General features: G+C 31.4%; 1 protein-coding gene across 1 annotated transcript; it reads right to left on the bottom strand.

The window, feature by feature from the left end:
- Positions 1-10,826: 10,826 nt before the first annotated feature.
- On the bottom strand, positions 10,827-15,199 carry LOC109804775 (uncharacterized). Its single transcript, XM_020366620.3, has 2 exons — positions 14,620-15,199; positions 10,827-11,450 (listed from the first exon to the last, which is right to left on the bottom strand). The coding sequence occupies exons 1-2, from the start codon at positions 14,914-14,916 to the stop codon at positions 11,283-11,285; spliced, it is 465 nt and encodes a 154-aa protein (XP_020222209.1). The 5' UTR covers positions 14,917-15,199; the 3' UTR covers positions 10,827-11,282.
- Positions 15,200-15,663: the final 464 nt, after the last annotated feature.

The raw sequence follows: 15,663 nt of genomic DNA, 5'->3' as shown, positions 1-15,663 counted from the left end.
GTATGTGTGATGGTGACATAATGTGCTATGTATGGAGCATGTGATGGTGATGTGAGATGAAATCTAAGTTAATGTTTAACAATGTTGAAAGTCTATATATACATTAATATGTGTTAATTTATATATGTGAATGACTTGAACTTTGTGATAAAGTTATGTGTTGAGATGTATGATAAACTATTATGTTATGAGTTATTACGTGCATTTAAGATATTTGTGCCCGTAAGCTATATGTTTGATTGGGTCAAGTATGTGATAAGAGATGATAATGCAAGATTCAAGTAGTTTCTTATTATGATGAACTCAGTAGCTAAAGCGAAACAGTAATATATTATGTTTACATATGGCTTGCTTTCTTCATTTTCCCCAGCTAAAGTAATTTTATCCTTATCCTTACTTTGTACAAAGAGGATCATATTTCATCATCTCATCTGATGCAGTCTGATCAGTCACATACCAATCGCAAATTATACTCTAGATTAATTTATGGTTATACGCATGGCCAATCGAAAACTATGACAAAAACGTTAGCATCTTCTCTTCTTTTAATGGCATGTTTATGCACTTTCTTGGCGTTGCATCTCATAGACCTCCCAGAATATTGCTTCGTTGCAATTGGGCCCAGATTGAGAAATCCCTTGTAGTATAAGCAAACACATGCAAAATATGTCTGTTCTTTTATTCGTCCAAGAATCCAATGCATTGAATCACTATTTAGGTTTTTTGATTAGTAGGGTTAATCTCGTTACTTCGAATATCTTACAGGATTTTACAAAATTATGCAAGATCAGGAACTCACGACCTTTAAGATTGGTGTTGATGAAAGAAACTACAAGAAAATAATAATAATAATAATAATAATAATAATAATAATAATAATAATTTTTTCACAAATATCTTTCGTAAGACAATTTTACTGAAACAAGTGAACATTAAGGTGCTTTTCCCCATAAGGGTTTACTTATAAATAAACTATTTAAAAATAAAATAAACTAACTACCTCAATCTTCCTTTTTTTTTATTATCTTAGAGAAATGTTAAATCACACTTTCTTGTCACACTCTTTTAGATATATTTTTTGGGTGATTAAAATTTATTGAAAAACATAAAAGTTCTATTTAATAATTTTCTCTTCTAATTTTATAATTTTTAATAAATTATAACAGATAAAAATAAGTGTTATAAAATAAGTTGTTAGCATTCCTTTGTCATATAATTCATTGCTCTTTATCTACTTATATGAACATGGTATTTATAAACATATAGTTAACTAAATATTCATAATAGTAAAAATATTTGGCTTTATAATTGTTTATTATTTAAACTTTAATATGTAAAATATGGGTGCAGGGTTCCTAACTTAACATTTTCATTGTACATCTCATATACCTTAACCTTCACAGTATGTTTGTGTGATTAATCAAGAACAAGAATCAGTGATTTTCTTTTTTCTTTTTCTATACACAAACATTTATGTGAGTTGAGTTCTCAAGACTTATTTAAGATTATAAACACTTAAAAGTAATTATAGATTATCAATTAACAAAGTCTTTAAAAATAAAAATAAAAAAATCAATCTCATATCTTTTTAAGATAAGAGTATTTTCCTTTTCAATTGGACCGAGTCTTTACTTTTTTAATTAGACCAACCTTTGTTGCAGAATCAAGGAACTTATAACTCATGCCATAACATTAGACATCTCATACCTCAACATTCCCCGCACCTAATAGAAATTTGCAGGGCACATATGGGGCATAGATCAGAAGCCCCATATGGCAATCATCTTCAGCAGAAGGTTTTGTTCTCTCTTTACCAATATTTATATACACTTTCATGAGAGCAAGGACGAACATCAGGCACAAAACGACACAGTTGCCACCCCATGCCAAATCCAAGTTCATGTGCATTTTAACTTTTCCTATAACTCCCTCTTGTCTTTGCCATTAAAATGTTTTACTTAATACTTATCCCTCCACAATAAATGCACCCTCCCTTTCACCCACAATTAACTCTCTTCATTCCCTAACCACCATTACTTGTGCAATGGAAACCCCAAAACAACTCTGAAGGAACTTCTCCAATGGGTTGTTGTGTGAGTACTAACAATACCACAACCTCGTCAACACTAAGAAAATTGCATGATCCTCCAAAACCAAAACCAAAACCTCTCATTCCCCGAGACAAACCTTCGGAAAGCAACACAACAATAGAGGAAGAGACAGTGAAGGAAGTGCTCTCGGAAACCTCCAAATGGAACCCGCCGACAACATTTGCCAAAGAAAAACCACAAAAGCCACGCCAAAACAAGTTCTTCAAAGAAGAACAAAGCAAGGTTGTGGAGACAAAGCCCTTAGCCATTTTTATAGCCGAAGACACCTCAGAAGTTTGCAGCTTTAGCGAAACCATGTCCACAGCGACTTCAATCACCGACCAGAGAGAGGAGAGAGAAGAAACCCGCAAAAGGGTCGAAAGATCTCAGACCAAATTGCAGAAAAATCGTCACTTTCCCGGTGAGAGAACGGTGCATGGTGCAACAAAAGTTGGGTCTGCGAAGGTGGTTCAGTGCCGAGACCAAATGGCTCAGAAAATGGGTAACGGCGGAACGCGTCGCCGGCGAGTTCCCGCCGACAAATCTCTCCGGCGGCCAAGGTCGCCTGCCGCCGGCCCCGGAACCGCTAGGCCCGTCGTGGGCCGGAGCCCATCTGTGAGAAAAACTAACCGGTGCCCTACAAGGGTCAGAACCGGCGCGGCGGAGAATGGTAGCCGGAAAATGGAGAATCCGGCGAGGGAGCGGAAATGGGGTTCTGCCGGTGAGTCACTGGAAAATCCACTTGTGTCGTTGGAATGTTTCATTTTTATTTAGGATTTTGAGAATCTCCGGCGACGGTGGTGGGTGGCGCCACCGTGGAGTGGGCTTAGTGTGGAGTCATGTTATTAGTAACTAGTAAGTGGTTATTATTTGTGTACTTTTTTCAATGTTGTTAATGACTTACTTAATGCAACTTGAGTGTGAATATCAGAACATGGTAAGCAAAAGACTAAAGATTAAATACGTTTCGCTACCATGGACTTTTGGATTTGATCCCTGGATTTAATCTGACATTTTGTCGTCAATTTTTAATTACGTAATTTTAATTATTTAATTTTGTATTTTTATCATCGCCAATTCTTATATTTATATCATTAAAAATAACTTAAATAAAATAAATAATGTGATAATTAATATTTAATTTATTTATATTAAATTGTATTTTAGTTTTTATTTTATTTTATAAAAGTGGTAAAAGGATATTACTTATATTTTTTTAATAAATGTAAAAGGTTGTTCTCTACAAATCAAGAAACATAATTAATGTGAACTTAGTGGTAGGAGATTTGAGATTTAATAAATACGGTATTAGGTTCAAACTCTAATATTATTATTATAATTTTAATAAATAAAAAAGAATACAAATCGAGAAATAGGAGTGAGCAAGGAACATATTGGGATGGACTTATCTTTGTTCTTATTTTTTCTGGAAAATTGTTACACAAAGTTGTATCTATTAAAAAAAATTATTATTAAAACATAATTATTCTAATAATTTATACTTTTTTAAAAAGAATGAAGGATAGATATATTTGAACTTTAAGATTCAAACAACGCATTCAAATCAACAAATAATTGGATTAGATCCGAAGATAAATTAGATCATGTTCAGTCCTACTAAGAAATATATTAAATTTTGTTATTTTCCAAAAAAGATTTTAAGCTCTCATATTATACCTTCTTTCATTTTGGCTCCCTCATAAATACATGTTAGTTTTTAATATGTAAATCAATTAAAATTTAGGTAAGATATACTTTAACAAAAAAGTAATTAATATCATTTTAAATTTTTAAAATACAACTAAATAAAAACAAAATCTTATTAAAAATAAAAAATTAAAAAGGTACAGAGAGTATAAAAAAGAAAAATAAAAATAAGAACTAAAGTGTAATTTAATATAAATATTATTTAATTTATAACAATAAATGAAAGTTATATTATCCTTTGAAGAACACATTTCTTTAAGACTTTTTTATCTTAGATTTATTATAGTTAATGCACACTCTATTTTTTATTATAAAATAACTCAATATTTGTGTTTTATTTATGTATTACACATATCGGTATTAAGGCCCACTTCAATATCGAAGAAGTCAAGTCACATCGACTTATCAAGTTGGCCTACTCTCCAATTGATAAGATAAACCGATAAGATTTCAATTTTATCAAATCATAACCGATCCTACTATCAGTCGTGGAAAAAACTCTAATTTACATCAAGGTACGTGTATTATATATATGAGATTCATACACCCACAAAAGACTAACTTAAGCATTAGAGTATCTTTTGTAGGTACTAACCCCATCTTAGAGCAGCCGACGTACCAAGCAGAAGAGGCTCACCGATCTTGCCTAAAAATCATCTCCACACCGATCTCAAGTAAGAACAATTTATTTAAATAAAAATTATTATTTATTCAAAAATTGTCTTGTCCTTTAGTAAACCTCACACTCTACTACAACCATTTTATAGTAAATTTTGCACAACATTAATAAGACACATAGTATCTTTTTTCAATAGTATTAATTATCATACCATCTACTTTTTTTTTTATAAGAACGTATTTAATTCATATCAATTAAATCCTACTGTAAAATACATGTATATCTATCTATTGTGACAATCCATCAAATCTCTATATTTAACGGTTCACAACTAGTAATAAAAAAATACACATTTCTATCTAAAATTAATATAAAATAGTTCCTAAGTATACAAGTAATGATATATATATATATATATATATATATATATATATATATATATATATATATATATTATATGTGTACAAAATCTATAACAATAATTGAAATGCTACACAAGCACGTGTGTATATATTGTAGTACAAAAACTGTATTAAAAAACAATTACTTTGAAATAGATTTAGTTTATAAAACATATGCTAACTAATAAGGAGATGAATAGACAAATTTCGTACTAAAAAAAGAAAAAGATTATTATATAAGATATATAAAAATTATTCAATACTTATTTTAAAGTAATGGAAAATGTTTAATAAGATATAATTAATGTTATTTAACTAATGTATTTTGAATACTTTTAACATGTTTTCGTTTGTGCTTTCTCTTACTAATAAGTATTTTTAAGATACAAATTAATAAAATCAATCAATAAAAAAACTGTTTAGTGAAGTTGTATTAAAATCCTTATTCTTTAACAAAAAATTTAAGTATATAGTTGTTAGTATTTTTGTCCATGTTAGATTTCCCTCCTAAAACAAAAGTGAGTGTCATGCACATGGTTTTTGCATCTCGAGGCCTGCTAGCCCCAGTGGTCCACTTCCATAACATATTTTATAGCACCCTGGTTAGAACCTTCCATAGACCATGGATGAGAATATTTCGACATTCGGAAACTTTATAAATGCTTCAATTTTGTGTGACTAAAACTTTTTTACAACAAAATATATAATAGAGATAGAAGGGATACTATTAAAAAGAGATAAATACATAAATAGTATACTCAAATAATGTTGTATGTTAAAATTATTTTTTTTTAACAAATGTGATAATAGTATTGAATTCAATTTTGTTAAACATTGTCTTATTGTAAGTTTAATGATTGAAAACTTCATTGATAACTATTTTTTTTTTAATTTGATTAATATTTTTATACATAAAATTCAAATTTAAAATTTTATTTAAAGAGATTGAGTTACGTATTACTAATTTGTTACAACAAAAGTGTATTAATAATGCTTAATATTACATATTTTTATAAATATAATTCTTTATTTACTTTTCCAAATGAAATAGCTAACAAAACAACATTGAATTTGAATTTGCTCGAGTAGAGAGTAGAGACAGTGGTCCTCATATTTTATTACTCTTGGCGGGTTTCCATTTCTTATTTTATGATGGAATATTTTTTTTATGGTGCCATCCATATCAAGCATTTTGGACACTTTCTTAGGCTTCAAGTAGTTTATCCACCATCAATCATGTGGAATGATATGGTTTTGCAGAAAGAAGGAATGTCCCTAGGCTCAAAGTTCAAATTCAACCCAAAAGAGCAGCAAAGTGGTTCTATAGTGGACAACTATAAGAATTTTTTAACATTTTTTAGTTTTCTGGATTCTTCAATATCTGCCTCCACTGAAATTCAAAAGGTTTATGGTTATTAGTACTCTTGGTCTTGAAATGTAGCCAATAGGCATGGCAACGGGGCGGGGCGGGGGCGGGTTTTACGTTCCCCGCCCTCGCCCCCGCAAATTTAAACCGCCCCCCGCACCCGCCCCCGATACCCGTCGGGGGTAAAATCTAGGTCCCCATCCTCGCCCCCGGCGGGGTTCGGGTTTCCCCGCCCCGTCCCCGCCCCCGCTCCTATTTTTTTTCTTTTTTTTTCTTCTTTTTTTCTTTTAAATAAATATGAATAATTTTAAAAAAATAAAAGAAAAGAAAAATAATATAAATTTTTACATATAAATATTTTTAATTTTGGTTTATATATATATATAAATAATTTTTTAATTATATTATTAAGCGGGGCGGGGGCGGGGGCGGGTATGGGTGCGGGGGCGGGGTGGGTATTAACATCCCTGTCCCCGCCCCCGCCCCCGATTTTATCAATCGGGGAAAACCCGAACCCGAACCCGAACCCGATAAACACGGGTTTTCCCCGTCCAAATCGGGGCGGGTTCAGGCGGGTACCCACGGGGACGGGTTAGATTGCCATGCCTAGTAGCCAAAGAAGAATAACATAGCTTTTGAGTTTTTTTATTTTATTTATTATTATTAATAAATAAATAAATAAACGTAAAAGAAGTAAAAGATCGATCACTAAGGTCTCTAATGGACGGTGCCCATTACATCAGCCACATAGGTGGAGAATGAAAAGGTTGTATATTAATTGATTAAATTAACCTAAAACGATTAATTATTTAACCTTTCTGAAAAAATAATAAAATATAGGCTATGTTTAGAAAAAGTTTCTAATTATAGCTTATTAAATTATAAATACTTAATAAAATTATCATAATCTCTTAACAGTTCAGATGAAGTCAGATTTGTCAACATTATCTTATAATTTAATTATATATTGAGAAATTTAATTTGAATAAGTGTTTTTTTAGTTGTTAGTTTATAATATATATATATATATATATATATATATATATATATATATATATATATTATTTTAATTAAACAAATAATCTAACATAATTGGAAACTGAAATATTAATATGGTTGAAAATCATAAATTATAGTGAATTCTTTCATTAAACTATGAGACTGATTAAAAATTGAGTTTTGTTACGTCTTTCTAATATTTCTTATAAATTGAAAAAATATAAAGTTGATTAATTAAATGAGATGCAGAACTCACAAATTATAATTTGACTTAAATATGTTTAAACTATCTCTAATTAGGTCAATTTTTAGATTATTTTTTTTTTTTAAAAAAATTGTTTAAATTACTTAATATTTTTTTTTTTTCAATTTAGTACATGACGTTAGTCCTCCTCCGTTAAGTGATGACGTGACAGTCTGTCTGCCACGTCATCACCCAGCAGTGTCTGTCACGTCATCCAAGGGACTGTCACGTGGACATGGTGATGACATGGCAAATACTGTTGAGTGATGATGTGGTAGTCCGTCTGCCACGTCATCACTTGACAGAGGGGGGTCAACGTCAGGTACTAAATTAAGAAAAAAATTAGTCAGGTATTTAAAACAAAAAATAACAAATTAATAGGTAGTAATCTGAAAACTAACCTAATTGAAGGTAGTAATATGAAAAACCGACCTAATTGAAGATAATTTGAACATATTTAAGCCGCACTTGAAATTTTTTTCGAAAGTATCTTAATTCATGACACAATATAAAGCATTTGTTGCTTTTGTTTCTAGTTACAGGTGTTTTATGTCTTCTTCATCTTATTAATCTTTACTTTTCTCCACTTCTTCATTGTCCACTATCTTTGTTGGAATTTTTAGTCCATTTTTTATGACAATCCAAAGTTTAAAGTCGATGGATTGTATAAATGTTCGCATACGCTCCTTTCACTCAGTGTAATTTATGCAATCGAAATATGGTGGCCTCAAAATAGGTTGTCTTTCAGTGACAATTTTCATATTACTACCTTCAATTAGGTCAGTTTTCAGATTACTACCTATTAATTTATTATTTTTTGTTTTAAATACCTGACTATTTTTTTTCTTCAATTTAGTACCTGACGTTGGTCTCCCTCTATCAAGTGATAACGTGGCAGACAAACTGTCATGTCATCACCCAATAATGTTTGCCACATCATCATCATGTCCACGTGGCAGTCCCTTGGATGATGTGGCAGACATTGTTGAGTGATGACATGGTAGTTCGTCTACCACGTCATCACTTAACGGAGATAGATTAACGTCAGATACTAAATTGAAGAAAAAAAATTTGTTTGATAATTTAAATAAATAAAAAAAGATTAAAAAGTAGTAATCTAAAAATCGACCTAATTAGAAGTAGTTTGAACATATTTAAGCCTTATAATTTTTAATAAATTTAAACTAATAATAAAGTAGTTTAAACATATTTAAGTCTTATAATTTTTAATAAATTTAAGCTAATAATAAAAAGTGTGTTAAAAAAAGTGTTAGAGAGCATTTCGCTTGTATTCCTCTAATGTGTTTTAACTTCCAGCATCCTCCTTCAAGTTAGTAAATAGGTATTCTCTAATTTTAGGTTAAATAAAATTATTTCAAAAACTAGGATGCGTAGCTAAAAATCTATTGATTTTGGTGAAATTATCAATAAGTTATCGTTTTAGAATATATATATATATATATATATATATATATATATATATATATATATATATATAAAGTAGTACAAATCAAATAGTAATATTTTTTATAGTAAAATAACATTTTAAATTGGTTCTAGATATTATGTTGGTTTGTGGTAAAGAATATTGTCACACCTATTAATTTGATTGGTTTAAAGCATTTGGTTTTACTTCTCTTTGAAGATAATTTCACCCATTATTGTAAAAAATTAGTTATAATGTCATTATAGCATAATAATTTGGTAATTTAGGGGTTGATTGCCATTAGTCATTCATTATTTGACATTTTAGATTTAGCTTGTATTGATTTGTAAGAATAATTAATTTTAAAAGTAGTCGAACATCTAAAAAAAAGTTATCTATGAAGAGTTTTAACTAGTAAAGAGATATTACAAGTTACGTAAAATTTTAAGTATCGTGGAAAACAACCATCAAAACATAAAATGTGATGAGTGTTGCAAATTACCAATGCAGGTATCTTGTTTCTATGAGGCATCTTCGTATGAAAGGTTTGGTTATTTTAGAATGTGTTGAAACATTGGGATCTGGACATTTCTAGTTCAACTAGTAATAATGTGTCTCAACATGATTAATTACACTTTTTTTTATATCACCGTTTGCTATTGGAATGACTTTTGTCAGCACGTTCTTAACTTTGTTAATGTAGCAATAGTTTCAGTTTCCATCGTTGATGTTTTAACTAAGGAGTTCATTTTGAAATTGGTGCGCATTGCCATGTATTTGTTTCTATGCTTGCATCAATAATTCCCCAAGGTTTTGTATTCAAATTTGTCACAAAATTTTAAGTTTGTTATCTCCATCCAACAAACCTATCAAAGTTTCTCTTATATTTTTTTTAATAATATTTCACACTTCTTTATAATGTCATATCACATTTCTTACTTTGAACAACCCAATTAACTTTTTTTACTTCAACTAAGAAACTTACTAAAGTTTCTCAAATGGAATACAAAAAAATTTATTATTACTCAATTCTGCCAAACAACTCAATTCTGGAAATGAGACCCACACACTTTGTCTCCAACGTTAAAAATTTGTCTTTTGAGACCCTATTATTACTTTGGGCATTAGAAGAAAAAAAAAAATTACTGTTGGAGTTGCTCTATGGTTTCTACCATGCTCACAAGGTTTTTAAGATAATTCATCCTTAAAAGCAAATATGAGTTACTTTGGTTTATTGATTCATTGCTTTTGTCCATGGTTGTTAAGCATTATTGTTAGTTTCTACCATGAATAGTTAAGCATTGAATGTTGTTTTGCTTCTAACTTGAGTGATTAAGTATCATGCTTTGGCTTCTGCTCTTGACGATTAAGCAATGTTTGTTACTTTTGCTTATGGTGATTAAGTATTCCTTTTTAAGTGTATCTACATTTGTTAAGCGGGTAAGCCTTGAGCCGTGACTTTTGTTTAATGATCAAGCCTTTTACATATTGGCTTTTGATTAATTTTGATGCTATATATCTATTAACAAATGTATTTTCAACATTTTTCATTGTATTCATTTTTATTTCACATACACATGCGGGAAACTATTAGAGGTGTAATTGATTAGGAATTTGTTGATAGAGTTACATTGTGTTTGGATTACAGTTAAAATTTAACAAACGTACGTTTAATTTAAAATAACTCTCCCTTTACTTCTATGTTTTTGGCTTTGAAAAATGTGAAATCTCGTTTAGCTGTGTAAAACGTATTCCCAAACATACACTTAGTAGTTTATTAGCCTATATAAAGGCTTGATACAATCATTTTGCAGACAATTTTCTCATCATCAATTCTATTCTATTCTCAGTTTTATACGTTTTTCTTCTAATTCTCTCTTCACTTGAGCTTCAACCACGAATTCTAACACATTATTCTACTTGAAATGTCTCAATGTGCATCAAATGCACTTAGTAGCATACTATTACCTGAGCTGGATTGTTGATCTTCAGAATTACTTTCCAAGTTTCCATTATTAATCACAAATGGAAATGTTTCTAACAATAATACATAATATGGAGATCTAAAAAATAAACGTGCCAGACACAGGAAGCTCAAAGAAGATTTACCCAGTTGACGGGGACAATATTCAATCTATTGATAATTGATTTACACAGGAAAACCCCCTGAAAGCTTTCATCATTCGTGGACAAGAATTGGGAAGGCACATATGAACAGAAATTGATCTTTTACTTTATAGATGGATATCTAATTGCCAAACCCGTTTGCCTAAAACTAAATCCTATTTTACATGTCATAAACTGTAAAGAGAGCTCCAGAGGTAAAAATGGATGGAAGGCAAACCCCAAGAAATAGTCTACTCTTCACAGAAAATTAATCAACCCCTTCATGCAGTATGCAGAACTTGACTATATTCAGATCTCTCAGACTTAATTGATAGTAGTGGGGAGGGTGTTGGAAGAGGAACAAGGTAATGTGTTATGCTGATGAGAAGGCCAAGGAATACGTTCTGGGCAACATGGAGCAGGATGGGCAATAAATGTTGGAATCTCATCTCCAGGCATCAGAACTGAAACCCCACTGGCATATACACTCATCTGCAAAAATTACAAAATCATGATTGATATTCATATATAATTAAAACAAAAATGAAGTTATCTCCTGCAATAGATTAATCAAATTATGGGATTCAGTGCATGTAAGATGATTGAAAGAGTTGTATTACTGTTACACCAAAAGTGGACCAGAAATCAAAACTTAAACGGGTTTGACAAACCGTTGTGCAGTGTAAACTTCAAGGAAAGTAACAAATGATTCTTTGTTTGCCCTATGTCTAAGGATGTGGTTGAGTAGATAGCTTAATTAAGGGCATTAACAATAGACTATACCAAGAAACTTAATAAAATAAGCTAGGCAGAACTTCTGAGTCACAAGTTATTTTTGTAAGTTCAAATAAATTATGTATAAACTCTTCCAAACACCCCTTTAAGACTGAGTAAATAGTGTATGCACCAGTAGTGTTAGAAGATTTTACACTCATCCAAATAGATATATATGACAAGTTTATTAACTTTTATAATAACTACTTTAAAATTCATACATGTCATAATTTTTTATTATCTGATGGTATAGAAACTTGCATCAGCCTGTGCAAAAAAATTAAACTGAAACTATTACTTTAAGCGTCATAAGGCAAACTTATACGTAAAAGACTAAAATGTCTTATCTACGAGCACATGAAATCTTTCAGGGCTAAGTTATTCAGAGCATGCAATCATGTAGCTAGTGTTCATACACATTTATGTAAATATAGTAATGCAACAGCTGCATTACTATTTTCTAGTTTGACTTTTCAACACAAAAAGCAAATTCACCAAGAGGACCTAGTCCAGAAAACCGGAAGACAGTAACATATCAGAAAGGAGAAAGCAATTGATTAATACTTGCCATTATCACCCTTTTTAGCTGAAGATTCGATCAGGTTATTTGATTATGACAGCTTTACGATGGAAAGAAAAGAATGCTACCAGTTACAAATAACATTCCACACAATGTCAGACATAAACAGGCAGGTATTGATCTAAGATGCAAGCACACAGGGAAAGTGAATTGGTCAGTGTCATTCACAAGTTTTTCTACAAAAAAGTGGTTAAAATAAGTGTAGATAAAACACAGTAGAGCCACCCAATTTGACTACGGTTGAACAGAATTCTACTGTGAAGTTGTTTGCATCCGATGCTAAACTTATAAACCAAGATCCACCCAGTGAAATACATCCCATCAGTCATCAAAGTGACTAGAGTTTGCTGTATAAGATTCACTAGGTACACAGAATCTTTTCCTAGACTCCTAGTGGCCCAAACTTTCTGTATAAGATGAAATAAAATAAAGTGATAAAAACAAAAACATTTATATAATATGTTTGACAATAATATTATCATACGCAAGACAATGATATAAACATACAGACGAGACATATGGATCCACAGAATCAAAGCATAGTAATAGCCTTCGGATTTAAAAAGTCAATTCTGCACATATAGAACATGTTGATACCTTTCAATAGTTAGTTATAATTAAAGGACCTTGCTAGTAATAAACACACGATGGACATCAGTTAAAGAATAAACAAATAAAAATATTTTTATATTAAATATCACAATAAGTTTATTTTAAAAATTACTTATTACTTTTGATTTATTAACCACGCATTTGAGTGGTTCAGATCACCTGGTACATACTAGATTAACAATACAAGAATCACATGCTATATTTCTACCTTTCTGTATGATTCATCTCTAATCCAATTCCTTCTGAGCATTTGTTACAGAAATTTCAATCTGACAGCGAAAAAGAAAATTCCAACATGTTCTCTGATTACTATCATTACCATAAACAATAAAAAGAATCCCTGTCAGAAGCCAAAGTGCGTGGAGCATTTTCTCCAAAGTCCATATTCTGTGATCTATATTCCATTAACACATTACTAAGATCCCCTAATTTGACGTAAATGCCAAAAAGTAAGCTATTAAATTGTGGATTAGTTTCTTTGAAAACAAAATTTAGAATTAGTTGATTAGGGAACTTTTCTCTCCAAAACCTCATTGGCCAATACTAGAGAATCAATAATAGTTTTGATAAAGGTGAAAGAAACAAATCCATTGTAGACAGTGTCCTAATCAAGTTGTGCCCTACTATCGAACTGAGATTGGATAAGTAGGTGGGCCCGGCGTGTTCCACCGAAGGAATGGCACAAGGCAGACAACACGATTGTTACATGGTACTGGTTCATCATAGGATGCTACACTACATTAAAAACTAAAAAAAAATATTAAAAAATGGTAGTATAAGCCAAGAAGATATCTATGTAGAATAAGATACAACACATAATGTGGTTACTTTATTTATTTCTCCATTAGCATACAAGGCTAGCATTTAAACGTTGACCAACTGTCTGAGACCACAAACACTGGCCACACACGGTTTCATCAAAAACATTGGAGGTCTTGGAGCGGATGAACAACAAGGACAATGTGGGTCTCAACTTTAATCACAAAGACTCGTGGCAAGGGACCAAGTGTTGAGTAGAAAGCTCCCATGGAGGACCATCTCCTCATAAAACTTACAAGACAATACAGTGTTCACTCGTAAATCATAACCGAGATAATTGACAGAACGTGCAAATGCACAATGAAATCAAACCCAAAAAAAACCTGGTGGGGTTTGCTTAAAGCCATTAACTTCACTTACTTTCCATTAAAGAAAAAAAAAAGGGGGGGTTTTCAGTGCTAAATTCAGATTTCACAAAAGGGAAGTTGGGGATTAAGTACTAACCACCCCAACAAACTATTAGTACAATCTTCACCAAAGAAAATGCATAAATATTAAACAATCAATGAATCAAAGAAGAGAAGAGCCACATGGAACACCTCTTATGAAAGACCAATATTGATGGAGATCACACCTCATTTACTAATGATATAACCAAAATAACTTTTAAGGTTTAAGTTTGTCTTGACCCAAATTCTATAAAAGATTGAGACGTTAGAATAAATAAATAAACTAAATTAAACATCTAAGAGAAATTTATTAGAAAAACACAAGATCCAGCATTCTTAGAGTAACTAGGTGAGGGGGGAAATCCGAAATTAAAATAAAAAGTGAAAAAAAAAAAAAAAAAAACTAAACACGGCACACCAAAGAGAAAACAACTTATAGAACAAAAAGGTGGAAACTTTAGCATGGAAAGGAGAGAAATTTGCTTACTTTGGGTGAAGGGTGAGCGAGTTTGGCGGAGAAGGCGATCTGGGCCTCGACGTCGCGGGGGCTCCGGCGAGCGGAGGGCTGGAGGGGCGGCGAGGTGGGGCGGAGGAAGCGTTCGAAAATGGCCATGACGAGGAACATGGAGATGAGAATGGCGGTGGCGACGAAGCCGAAGGAGACGGCGTTGACGGAGGTGTCGAAGTTGGTCCAATGGTCGTCTCTGACTCTGTGGACGTTGAGTGGGGCCCCAATGGGTGGCCAGGCATTGGCATTGGCATTGGCGTGCTCTTCCACCACCATTTTTGTTGCTGAACCTTCTCTATGCTGCCATTTTTTGTGGCCTCAGTGGAGCAGAGGAAAGAGAGTCTCTGTGTGTGTCAAGTGTCAAGTAAGAAAGTGTCAGAAGTTGTAAGAGTGTTGTTGTGTTACTGCGTTGGGTTTCCGAGCGAGAGAGAGAGAGAGAGAGAGAGAGAGTGACTTCTCTTTTCTTTATATTTCACAAAAACACCACTGTGCTCTGTCTGACTGTCTCTGTGTCACAGACTCACAGTTATACTATTACTATAATTCGTTCTTCATTTCTTATTATGGCTGTTTCTAAATTCTAACCACTGCGCCTTCCCTCTCGCAAACTTGTCTACCTTTTTAAATTGTATTTTCGCTCATATTATCATCATTGTTTTTAAATTTAATTAGCTATTAACTTCTACACTGTACACTAAACATTCATTTTTATGTAATTAATTTTTTTAAAAATTTACGAGATTTTACTTTAAAAGGTAAGCTATAATAATTATTATTAATTAAAAATTAATAATAAATATTATAATTAATTTTAATTTTTATTATATATTTATTTAATTTTGTTGCACTTCTCGATCGATCTTTTAATTATAAATTATAATGTATTTTATTCTCATTAAAAAATTAAATATTTACTTTTATGATAAATATTTTTAATATATAAAATATAAATTAATTGTAATGAGAATTTTTAATTGGTATTGCCTTAAATTATAAACAAATATTATTTATTTTAAAAATCTC

The sequence above is a fragment of the Cajanus cajan genome, chromosome 2, assembly GCF_000230855.2.
Source record: "Cajanus cajan strain Asha chromosome 2, NIPB_CcT2T_4, whole genome shotgun sequence".
Classification (NCBI taxonomy): domain Eukaryota; kingdom Viridiplantae; phylum Streptophyta; class Magnoliopsida; order Fabales; family Fabaceae; genus Cajanus; species Cajanus cajan.
The sequence above is the reverse complement of the archived record's forward strand: the minus strand, read 5'-3'. Positions and strand labels throughout refer to the sequence as shown.

What these genes read in the sequence shown, in the direction of transcription:
- LOC109804775 (XM_020366620.3), bottom strand. Translation starts at nt 14,916, where the DNA reads ATGGTGGTGGAAGAGCACGCCAATGCCAATGCCAATGCCTGGCCACCC. An exon ending in TCGCTCACCCTTCACCCAAA is followed by an intron (nt 11,451 to 14,619) that starts GTAAGCAAATTT and finishes TAATTTTTGCAG; the next exon opens with ATGAGTGTATATGCCAGTGG.